The sequence below is a fragment of the Poecilia reticulata genome, linkage group LG12, assembly GCF_000633615.1.
Source record: "Poecilia reticulata strain Guanapo linkage group LG12, Guppy_female_1.0+MT, whole genome shotgun sequence".
NCBI classification, from domain to species: domain Eukaryota; kingdom Metazoa; phylum Chordata; class Actinopteri; order Cyprinodontiformes; family Poeciliidae; genus Poecilia; species Poecilia reticulata.
In genome coordinates, this window is record NC_024342.1 from 23,050,806 (window position 1) to 23,062,448 (window position 11,643).

Consider the following 11,643-nt stretch of genomic DNA (forward strand, 5'->3'; position numbering starts at 1 on the left):
AGCGCCTTAATAAAAGGCCACAGGATTTATTCTTTTGTTTCTTGAAGATGTTGCAGCTTTGTCATAACATAGTTATTTCTAATCATTATAAAACATTTTTATATTTTAAAGTATCTCTGAACTTTATTTTGATAGAACACAGAAGCTTTTATTTTCCGAGTTCGGTTTATCTTACACAAGTGAGCTTTTACTGGTAATTGGATGTGAAACTTAATTTGAAAGTCCAGATTTATAATCCAGTTGATGGCTGATTTAGGCTGATTAATATYTCAGATGTACTTCTACAATAATGACTAAGTAACTGTTTTAGTTTTGGCAGTTTTTAGATGAAATACAAACATGTTTTAGATGAAGACACAACCAAAGCTCTGCACAGCGGGRAGCTGGTCTCGTTTCCTGGTTAAAACTTGCATCATGTTGCAGAAATCTCGTCCCATTCAGTCAGAAACAAAGCAATCCTGACCCTGACAGAGCTGATCAACGGGGTGCAGCTGTGGCAGAAAAACACATTAAAGATGCATTTATCCAGAAKTTAAATAAAACCCTAAACTCCTGTTCCACTTGGTGGGATTACAGCAGAGCCTCCAGCGCTTGCTTGTATGAAATACCCACCTAAACGTAGTTCTTTAGTTATTTATAATGAGCCGTAATGATTTAAGGGAAAACATTTTACCAGAAGATATCCGGCTTCTCTGCTCCTCTTCAGAGGTACATTGTTTTGATCCAATTTCACACTTTTCTGTTTTTTCTAAACACATCAAAGTCTAAATTTTATTTATTTATAACCCAGAAAATCAAAAGAATCGTTTATAGCCTCATTAGGTAGTTTCTGCCTCCTTAAAAAGTGAATCTTCCATAATATYTGCGCTCATGTTGCGTTTATTTTGCTCTACAAAATAAGCATCATATGACAGATGCTATAAATTATCTAACTTCTTTAAACGTCCAACTTTTAAATGCTGCTTAAAGAAGTTGSATGTGTGTAAAGTCTCTATTTGCATCAGGTAATATTTAATAATCTCTGATTTCGGGGCTAAAATAAGTAAAGTTATTCCTGTTGATGGTTTAAATATTAACTCTGGGTATAAAATATGGATTATCTCTTCTTTTTTTTTTTCGGTGTGTGTGCTTTGAAGTCTGTTTGTGTTTTGGAAAACCTTTCGCTGTCGCTGCTCAGAAGAAACGATCAGATCAAAGCAAAGCTGGACCGCGTGAGAGTCGGGAGCGATAACTGGTTCTGACTCTGCCGGTGCGATCTTCACCCGCTTCTTCCGCAACAAACCACAGCGGCTGCTCCCTGCGAGGCGAAACGAGAGTCAGCAGTCAGCAGAGTTTTCTGTAAAAGCTCAAATCGAGCATCTGAGAAATGTAGATTTTAAATCTTTCAAACCTGATGCAAGAAATTATTTTATTTTGAAAAACGGAGCTGTTGGTGCTACTAAAGCTGTTTGTATCATATTTGATACAACAGGCATTTAGGTATAGAGTTTGGCTAAATTACTTTTTCACAAAATCTCAATTAAGTTTAGATTCTTTTTAATTTCTTAAGTAAAGATAATGTGAAAACTAGTTTGATCTGGAAAAATAACTAAAGTTGCAGACATCTGTAGCTAATTTTGTTTTTCTCTGGGTTTTATTATTTTAATCTGTAACCAAGTGACAGCAGGAAAACTTGATTAAATGACGAATAAATAATTTTTTTTTAAAAAGCTGCATTTCTGTGGAAAAGCTTAACACAGATCAACTTTTTGACAAACATTTAACATTGTTCTTTGTTTATTATACAGTTATTCCAGTGTAATTCCAGTAATTAAGTGCAATTTATTATRAATTCCACTAATAAATAAATTATGATTGTCTAATGAATTTGCAATACTAAAGACATTTTAATTTATTCATGTCTGTAATTTATAAATTTCAATACTTTCATAAATCCATGCTGAAATCCATGCTTTTTATCTTGTGGGGGGGAAAAGATTCATTTCCAGCTTGTTTATGTTTCTCTTTAGCCCCGCCCACTTTCACCAAAGTCCCACCCCCTGTGGTCCAGGCCCTGGTGGGAAGTCCCCTGTCTCTCGACTGCGTTGCTATTGGCAACCCTACGCCAACCATCACCTGGCTGAAAGACGGCAGCGCCGTTCCCAGTGCAAACCTCCAGGTACACAAACAATAATTTACTGGATTTCTCCTAAATAAACAAAMAAAATGAACTTTAAAAAGTTTCACTCAAAATATGTTAAATTAACGTTTTACTCGCTTTTGAAAGTAAAGTTTATTGTTGCTGCTTTCTTGTGATAGTCGGACGTTGAGTGCGATTTGAGTGGAGTTTTCAGGGTCTGAGTCGTTCATCTTTCCCTCTGCAGTGAATGTGAAGTGTTTGTCTTTTCTGCCGAGTTTTCCAGTCTCCAGTCAAGGCCGCGTTYGGGGTTCAGCTCTCCTCTTTCTTCCTTTATGCTTTTGTTTGTTGTGTAGAACAAAAACATAATGAAAAGAAGCGGCTGCACCTGCTATTTCTTAAAATATCTCTTCTCTGAATGTCTGTTTTTTTTATTTCAAGCATCATGTTTTTGGAAGAATAAGAGCAGCCGCGTAAACACTTCTGACCTCTGACCCCCGTATTGAATTCAAAATATCTTCACCCATTCATACGCCGAGCCGCTCTTTCCTCCCCGCTTAAAATTATAGTTTTTATTATTTTCAGTTATTCTGTAGGGAAATATTGACAGGGTGCATTTAAACTGGTACTACTAAATATCTAAATTATGTAATTTATTTTGTTTGTCATAATTAAAATACAACTGGAAATAAATTATTAAATATATTTCAGATCTGTCAGTAGTTTTGTGCTTTTTTTGCAATTATTATTTAATCAGTTTATTATTAACTTTTTTGTACCTGTTTATTTACAAATATTTAAAACAATTTAGTTTATATTTTTATATATTACATCTAATATGTAGATAACTACATTAGTCATGTATAACTAAAATAAGTAACTATTTTAAGTTGCTTCAAAAAGTATAAAACAAAATTTGTTTTTTAACAAAACTATTTTGTTTATTTTTGAACAAAAATATTTGTAAGTATTATTTGAATTTTTAAAACAATATTTAAACAAATATTTGTTCAAAAATTCGAATCAAATTTTAAAACAAATATGTTTAAAAATAATAAATACTATTTTCTAAACAAAATATTACTATAAATATAAAACTATGAAATATAGCGTGTTTTTCTCACTATATATTATAAATTAATATTCGTACAAACCAGATTGTTTTGACTTGTAAAACAAATCATAAATTGATTACTTTATAAGTTTTAATAATTACCTTTGATGTTGATTTCTTCTTCTTCTCTTTTCAATCCATGTATTTTTTTCTCATATATGTTGTCACCTGTGTATTTATTTGAGTTTTCTGCCRCCAATGATAATTTTTTATTATTCATGTTTTGTTTTGAATTTTTTTGCATTAATATTTCTTTATTATTATTTTTAAAAATATGTTTTTATTATTAATCAATGTGAATTACTATCTAGTTTTGGTCATAAACTGAGGAGCAATAGGAAGTGTGCTACTACGCCTACTGACTCAGTTTGTTGTCCTTATTTAAGAAGTTTTACGCTGCTAAACGTAAAAAAAAAAAATGCAGACGGGAATGTTTTCTTATTTTTCCCATTTTGAAGAGCAGCATAGAGCATCATGCTGTGTAGATGTCGCTCCAGCCGGATAAAATCCTAATAAAAGTCACTGGAGTTTCTGGTTTTTACTCATTAATGCCAAAAATTATATTCATTTTACAGGAATTGACAGCTAAACTGATGATTTTCTACTTTCTTTTAAATGTATCAAGATTAATGTTTGATTTTTGTATTTTTTTTTATGCTTCTGCTGCTGCAGTAAAAGATCGTTTTCTCTCCAAGTATCTTTATTTCATTAGAGTTTAATTAGTGAAGCAAGAGTGAAGAACATTATTTCTTTTGACGGCTTTTGTTTGAAACCAACTTGCAAGAATTTCTTAATTTCTYGACGAGGAAACGCGAAAGGAATGAAGTATTTATTTGCTCTGCCGCCGCTGGCAGAGAACAGCAGTGAATATCAGCAAGTTTCTGGCGCCAGTGTTGCATTTTTAATGAGCGTAACTTTTCCTTAAAGCGCCTCTCATGTGAAATCACCCTGAGTTTCTCCGTCTCGTCGCTCTCACCAGGGAGGAGCGCTGTCTCTGGCGGCGGTGACCGCGCAGGCGGCCGGGCTGTACGCCTGCCACGCCTCCAACGCCGAGGGAAACGCCAGCCGCGTGGCGAGGCTGGAGATCAAAGGTCAGCTGTCGCCGCCTGTCTGCCTTTGTGCCTGAAGACGCTGTGATTTACATTCCTCTTTCCCGGCCTTGCGTCAGACGACGCCGTTGTATTAAAGCTCAAACTGAAGTCATCCTTATTTTATTTCACTTTGAAACCAAGTGAAAGTTTAAAAGACGAAACTGGGGATTTATTAGCTTCCTGGAGTCTTTCTGTTTTAATTTGAGTTTTTTTTACACAGTCATGACTGGCTGTCAGGAAAATGTAAAAATGAGTCAATTTTGAGGACAAAAGCATGAAGAATATGCAAATATGAATCTGTGCATCATTGGATTACACCGACACAGCTCTGCATAACAAACAGTGGGATTTATTTCTGACTTTCTCCTGTACTCCTACTCCAACTCCTACTGCACATCAGGAGAGCCAGGACATATATTTATATTTACATCATTTTCTAAAATATTTTACCACCGAACCTCATCCAGGTTTAACTTAATTTGAGGCTCTCGCAGTCGGAGTGGTCACATTACGACTAATAATCCTCATGAGCCGACTGAAATCACTTTATCTGGGCTTTGGCGGCGGCTTCCTGCTGCGTTCCCACACGGGCGGATTAATCCATACTAATATCTGATCTGCATGAAGTCAGTCTGAAAGCCGTTGGTGACCTCCGACCTGTTACTCATGCACAGATGTTGGATTACCAGCCTGATGTGTAGTGACTGCTGCAGAGATTATTGTTGTTTACATGTGAAGCAGGTGGAGAAATGAGCTTCTGCTCATTAGCCTTCTGCTAACGACTGACTTCACTGCAAAATATTTTTTCTCTCATTTATTTTAAGTGTTTTTCTYCTTAATTGCTGCAATGTAATATTACAGTTTGAATGTATTACTATGAGTATACTTTGGAATAGCTACAAAGTAAAGAATTTGTTTCAAGGTAAAAATTTCTTCTGCTAATATTTGTTGGTGCTAACTTAACTGCTAATGCTAGGTTAGTACTTGCTAGGATCAATGTTAATGCCAATGCTAATGTTACTGTTRGCTAATGCTAACTGAACTTATATCCTAGCTAAGTTAGCATTTGCAAGTTAGCTAGCATTAGCTATATTTTAGCCAACTTAGCTCGGATATAAGAAAACTTATATCCCATCCTATTAATTGGTGTAGAGCTTTCGGGTTAGCATAGCTAATGCTTCTGCTAACCCTAAAGTGCTACACTAGGTAATAGTTATGCTAACTTAGCTTACTTGGCAAATGCTAAGTTAAATAATGCTRACTTAGCTTGAAAGTATATGGCTTCACAGATGCAAGATATCCTTAATATAATGTCTTAGGTAGATTAGCATCAACTAGCAAATCCCAGCATTAGTCAACTTAGCTAAGATAGAATATATCCTTAATATGACTTAWGTTAAGTTAGCATAACTGTTAACTGATGTAGTACTTTAGGGTTAGCATAACTAATTGATCCCAGTGTTGATGTYTCCTGTATTTATGACTAATTCCCATCCGTAAGAAAATGTCCWCATGGAAGAAACTAAATTTCAGCTCCAACTTGCTTTACCCACTAAACTTTTTACCCCAACAATAATCATCTTAAGACCCCAGAAACATGACAAAACCAGAACAAATCCACACGGAAAGTAATTCCCGTCATGTTGCAGCTGTCTCCTTCCTGTCATTGTTTGGGCCCAACACGTTTGTTTCAAATAACCACTTCCCACAGGTGTCATAGTTTGATTTTCTCCTTGTCTTTGTGTATTTTCCAGCCCGTGAGGCTGCCCGCTCTCCCTTTATTAGCTCCCACCGCCACCSTGTTTCTCTCAATCTCGTKTCTATATGCGGAGCAGTCCAACATTTTCCCTCTGTCAGGTGTCAGCTTGTTGTCAAATCTTCCTCAGACCCTCCAGCTTTTTAAATTTCATCTGCTTTACTTGTATTTTGGCCAATTCTGTGAAAAAGCTCTTGCTTCCATACAGATTTCTTATGTTTTTTTATTTTTATTTTTAGTAACACTTAAATTTTTCAGATTATCAGTTTAATGTGGTTATCCAACAAAATATGCTGAATAGAATTTCAAATTATGATTTGAACTGTTGAGGGGAAAAATAGCTCTGCAAATGTTCCCCTAAATCTAGAAACCGCCTGAGTCAGAAAACAAACATTTGTCCTCCAAAATTTAGCATCTTCTTGTTTTCTCTTCAGGTTTTCTAAAGGTTTTAGGTTGAGATTGCAATGAAAAATGGTCAGTTWATTTCTGCATAAAAACGTTCCTAAAATCCTGAAATATAAGCTTCCTGTTTAAAAATACTGGCAGCACTTTTAATATTTAAATGTTTGTTTTTCTACACCGATTTTAAAGTTGTTATCCTGAGCTGGTTTTTGTTTATTCACAAAAAGAGAAGCATAAACACTCTGTCGTTTACTCCTGTTCAGGTCCGCCTGTCATCCTGGTTCCTCCTAAAGACACAACCCTCAACATGTCCCAGAATGCACTGCTGCAGTGCCAGGCGGTGGCCGACCCTCCCAACATGACGTACGTGTGGCAGAAAGCCGGAGAAAACGTCCATCATATCGAGTGAGTGGAGCCGTTTTTTATCTCGGTTTTACTCTGAGTTTAATGTCTGTATAGATTCACACAAAAGCTGCTTCAAGCTAAATCTATAAAACTGTTTTCTAAAAGCTTGTTAGGTTTGGATGACAAACTTTTCCTCTGTTTTGGCTTTGAAATTGATGGTTTTGACCTTCTTTCTGTCCCTCCTGTGCTGTAAAAACGATTCTTTGCGAGTAGCAGTAGTGCTTCTAGTTTCTCTAATTCTCTGGGATCATCTATTSTTGTCTTATTTCAGCTTGATACAAATACGATCTGCTGAAGAYAGAATTGCTCTTTAGTCAGACTGAAACTTTGCTCTTGTGATGTAGAAGATGTATTTGCTTTTTTCTGTTTTTTACAAAAAAAAAAAAAGCATAAATTTGCATTGTAACTACATTTTTGGGTATGTTTCTGTCATATTTGAACATCTATGCTGCTAAATCTCTGTTGCTCCTCCAGTTACCATCAAACTCTTGGATTACGCGGCACAAAAAACCCAAAATCTTATCAAGTATTTCTGGTCTAGTTTGTAGTGCAAATATCCTATTAGATTTGAAATGAGACAAAACAAACTTATAAGTAGCTTTTCAGCAAGACAAGAGCTTGTTTTAAGTCAATAATTCCTTTATACTGAAATGAAAATGTTCCATTGGCAGATTATTTCACTTATAACCTGGGGAAAATGTCTTGTTATAAGTGAAATAATCTGCCAATGGAACTGGGTTGCTAGGTAACGGGCTGGGCTTGGCTGGGGTTGCTAGGTAACGGTGGAACATTCTACCCCTGGAGCTAGAACTTTTTAATCAATATTAATTAATTATTGACTTAAATCAAGCTCCTATTTTTTTGCTGAAAAGTTACTTGTAAGTAGTTTTGTCTTATTTTAAGTGTACTAAGATATTTACACTAGAACTAGTCCAGAATTGGTTAGTAATATTTTGTGTTTTTGCAGTGCAGGAGTTAAAGATGGTCTTTGTGTGGCTAGTTTTGAAAAAAATAAAAAGATTAATGACACTTGAAACTGTTTTTCATTCACCAGTTAAAGGTGATTCAGATGCACTCACCTCAGTTTCTGGTGTTTAATTTCATCGTAAAAAAGCGAAAATGTGCAGCAAAGATCGAGTTTTTTGATGTTTAACTGGGAGACAGAGGATCTGAGTGTAACTGGTTGTGATTACCAACGTTCGCCATCCAGCTGCTGCTGGATACGGTGGAGGTCAGACGTGCAGATGGGGGCGAAGAGGGTTGGGGTAATTTCCATTAGGGCTCCCCTCGTTAGCGTTTCCCCATTGAACGCATCGCGACTCATTACAGTGGAGCTCAGGTTAATTCTCTACACGATTTTAATGAGCGGAGAAATTCAGAGGGGCATTTGGAGTTGATGTGCAGGAAATAGCTGGCAATGTTGGAGTTCAAAACATGGAGATGATTTAATTATCTCTTACTAATTCTGGAAAATTAGCTCCTTTGGAAACCAGTCGAGGTGTCAGGCTGAAAATCTAGTTTTTGAATATTTACCTTCAAGTTTTTACGTCTTATTTTGATAAGTTTGGAGTGAAAACCTTTGACCTTTATGACAACAGGAGAGGAAGGAAGGAAATATGGGGAAAAAAATGGCAAAACAAAGAAGGAAAAGAAATAAAACAAATGGAAGGAGGGAATGAAGGACAAGACAAGAAAGAGAGGAAGAAAAGGAGCAGTGGGACAAAAAGCAGAAAACCAAAGGGAAAAAAAAGATGGAAGTAGGGAATGTAGGAAGAAAAGAGGGGAAGGAAGAATTGATGTAAGGAAAGCTAAAAGAAAGGAGGGGAATTAAGAAGGGAGGAAAAAGAAGATGAGAAAATAATGACAGAAGATGGGAGGAAGAAAGGAACAAGGGAATAAAATGAAGGGAGGTAAGAAAGCAAAAAAGAAATAGGAGGAAGCAAAGAAGGAGAAATAAGAAGAGGAAGAATGAAATGAAGGAAAGAGAAGGAGGAAGAAAAGGAAGGCAGGAAGGACTGATGGAAAAATGAAAATAGTCATTTTTTAAACGTCCTTGAATCAAAGCGTCGTTCTGACCCGAGGTGAGCAGCTGCCTCAACGCGACAGGAAAACCTTTTGCTGTAAACTCTGTTCTGCTCCGGCGCCGTAAACCCGAAGGCCGTTTCCCAACGCCGCTGTCTGCTGGCGCGGCCAGAACCGGGTCGGGCCGTAAATGGCCGCCGTTCCTCCGCTGTGGGGCAACGGCGCATTGAACTCAGGAGATTTACTGCCAGGCAGGACGGATCCACGTGACCCACACAGTCCTGCTGCTGGGAAAATGAAACCACAGCAGAGCTGGGACTGGAGGAGCTGGGGGAACTGGGAAGGTTCTGGTCACACCTTTTCCTCTCTCCATCAGCTTCTGATGTTTGTTTGAAAACATCTGTTACTGTCTGACGCAGATTATCCTTAAAAAGCCTTAAATTCATGAATGAAAATTAAGGCATTAAAAAAATCTAATTCATCTAAAATTAAGGCCTTAAATAGTTTAAAGTCTTAATTTCGTGTGCAAAGAAATTAAGGCCTTAAAAATTAATAGAAGGCATTAAAAAATGTCTAAAATTAAGGGCTTAAAAGTCTTTAAAAATTAATTTACATTTATGTATCTAAAATGTATGTGCCTTATTGTAAACCCCAACCATTCTACAATATATATATAATTATATATATATATATATATTGTCTTAAATTTAATTGAAGGTGGCATTAAAAGGTCAGTAACATAAAAACAGTTTTCATTAAAGTGTTTTTTCTGTCCACTTCAGACATAAACAAACCTCCACTGTCTTGGTTTTCGTTCCCCTCGTTGTTCAGATAAACTATCTTCACGCCTGAAGTGACGGATATTTCCTGTGCAGGTCTCTGAAGTCGCGCGTCAGGATCCTGGTTGATGGATCGCTGCAGATCGTCCGTTTACGGCCTGAAGACTCCGGGAACTTCACCTGCGTACCGACCAACGGGGTGCTGACCCCGCCCACCGCCTCCGCCATCTTAACTGTGATGCGTACGTAGCGTTTTAAATGTGTGGCTGTTTGAAATGATTTCCTAACGAAGTGAAGGTTCTGCTGCTGCTGCAGGCGATTAAAGACGGGAATTATTTTTACTGAACTCGGCAGCAAAGGAGGGAAAGAGGGAAAAACGTCTCGGTTTCCACTGAGCTGCAACCACAAGGAGGAAAGAAAGGAGGGATGAAAATGGGGATGAAAGAAAGGAGGGAAGAAGRATAGAAGTATAAAAGGAAAGAAACTAAAGAAAACTAAAATTTGGGAGGAAAGGAAGGAAACTTAAAAAGATGTRGGGAGCAAGGAAGGAAGAAAGGATAGGCAAGATAAAAGAAAGGAAAATATAAATGGAAAGAAAATAAAAGGAAAGAAGTTTAAATTTGGATAGAAAAGGATGGAAAGAAGAAAGAGGTAAGAAAAGAATGAAAAAAAATATGGAGTTGGGGAGAAAATGAAGGGAATAAAATCAGGAAATGAAAAAAATGGACAGAAAGGAAGGAAACAAAGTTAGTAATTTGTTCTCAGGTGTAGATTCAGTAACTCACTTCCTGGCCCTAATAATCTGACGTCACTAATTTAACTAAATATTTATTGTTGGGGGAATAATGTGCAGCACCGTTTTCAGGACCTGCCTTCCTCATCATCACCTCTGATGTCACAGGATTTATTTATTTTTAATCCACCCTGATTCAGAGCAACAGWTTAAAGTAACCAACCCATAAACGGCTCAAAGGAACCAAGTCCTTAAATAACGGCTTTAAACTTCACTGCTCTGGTTTACAGGCTCCCCATTGATTATTGATGCCGACCTGAGTGAGAGCCGATCCATACGCTCTTTATCTTCTGATAGCAGAACATCGACTTTTCAGTTTTTATTTAATAGACGGAAACCTTTAGAGAAGGGCTCAGGTTGAACTGCCGGGTTTTTTTTCAACATCTTACAGGAATTCCCCAATACTCAACTTATTAAACTTTTACTAGTTACTTTAGAGAAACAGCTAAAGCTAATCAGTTGACTGAGGCTTTAGAGCAAACTGTCCAAACCTTTAGGTGTATTTTTCCATTGTAAAATGATTCAAACAGACATTATTTTCATCAAMCGACGCAGAAAAAAAACTATTTATTGTAAGTCTTAAGAAATTAGTACAGTTTTCTAACTATTTATGTTGAATGTTTTCAATTTYGTTGCTCTAGAGAGAAATGTCTCGACATCCAAAACCTATAACTTTCTTCTAAAATGTTGCCAAATTTGATGATGGTTGCCCATGTTTGTTGCGTKTGTGCCTTCAGTTACACAGAAGATACTGTAGATGGAAGAAAAAATACCAAACATTTTCCATTTCAGAAAAAAATTATTAAAAAAAAAGAAACTGTTGAGCTCTAATACTGGAGTAAAAGTATTGATACTCATTTATCTAATCATCTACAATTAGAAGTTGCTCTGGTTAAGTCAAGTTAAAGTACTAAGGTAAAAATACTTTCTCTTGTAAAATAAATACTCCATTATTTCCTTTATGCTTTAAAAAAGTGACTAAAATGTGCTTGTTCAAAAGGTTGCTGGTGTATTCAATAGAAAATGCCAAGTTTTCAGTTTGTGTTTGTTTGTTTGTTTGTTTGAAGAGTTGCTGTTTCTTCATAATTACCTGTTAGCAAAGAAATGCTCATATTGTAGCATAATTAATCACACCGTTTCCTTGCAGCTTCAGCGTTTTCCTCCT

At 36.4% G+C, this 11,643-nt stretch overlaps 1 protein-coding gene across 1 annotated transcript in view; it reads left to right on the forward strand.

Moving 5' to 3' along the window:
* Nucleotides 1–11,643, forward strand: part of igsf9a (immunoglobulin superfamily, member 9a) — a 56,541-nt gene that overhangs the window by 24,666 nt on the left and 20,232 nt on the right. The window contains exons 5-8 of the mRNA XM_017307737.1: nt 2,010–2,158; nt 4,210–4,321; nt 6,743–6,884; nt 9,782–9,931. Of these exons, the coding sequence (XP_017163226.1) occupies nt 2,010–2,158; nt 4,210–4,321; nt 6,743–6,884; nt 9,782–9,931 (553 nt within the window). The remainder of the gene's footprint in view (nt 1–2,009; nt 2,159–4,209; nt 4,322–6,742; nt 6,885–9,781; nt 9,932–11,643) is intronic.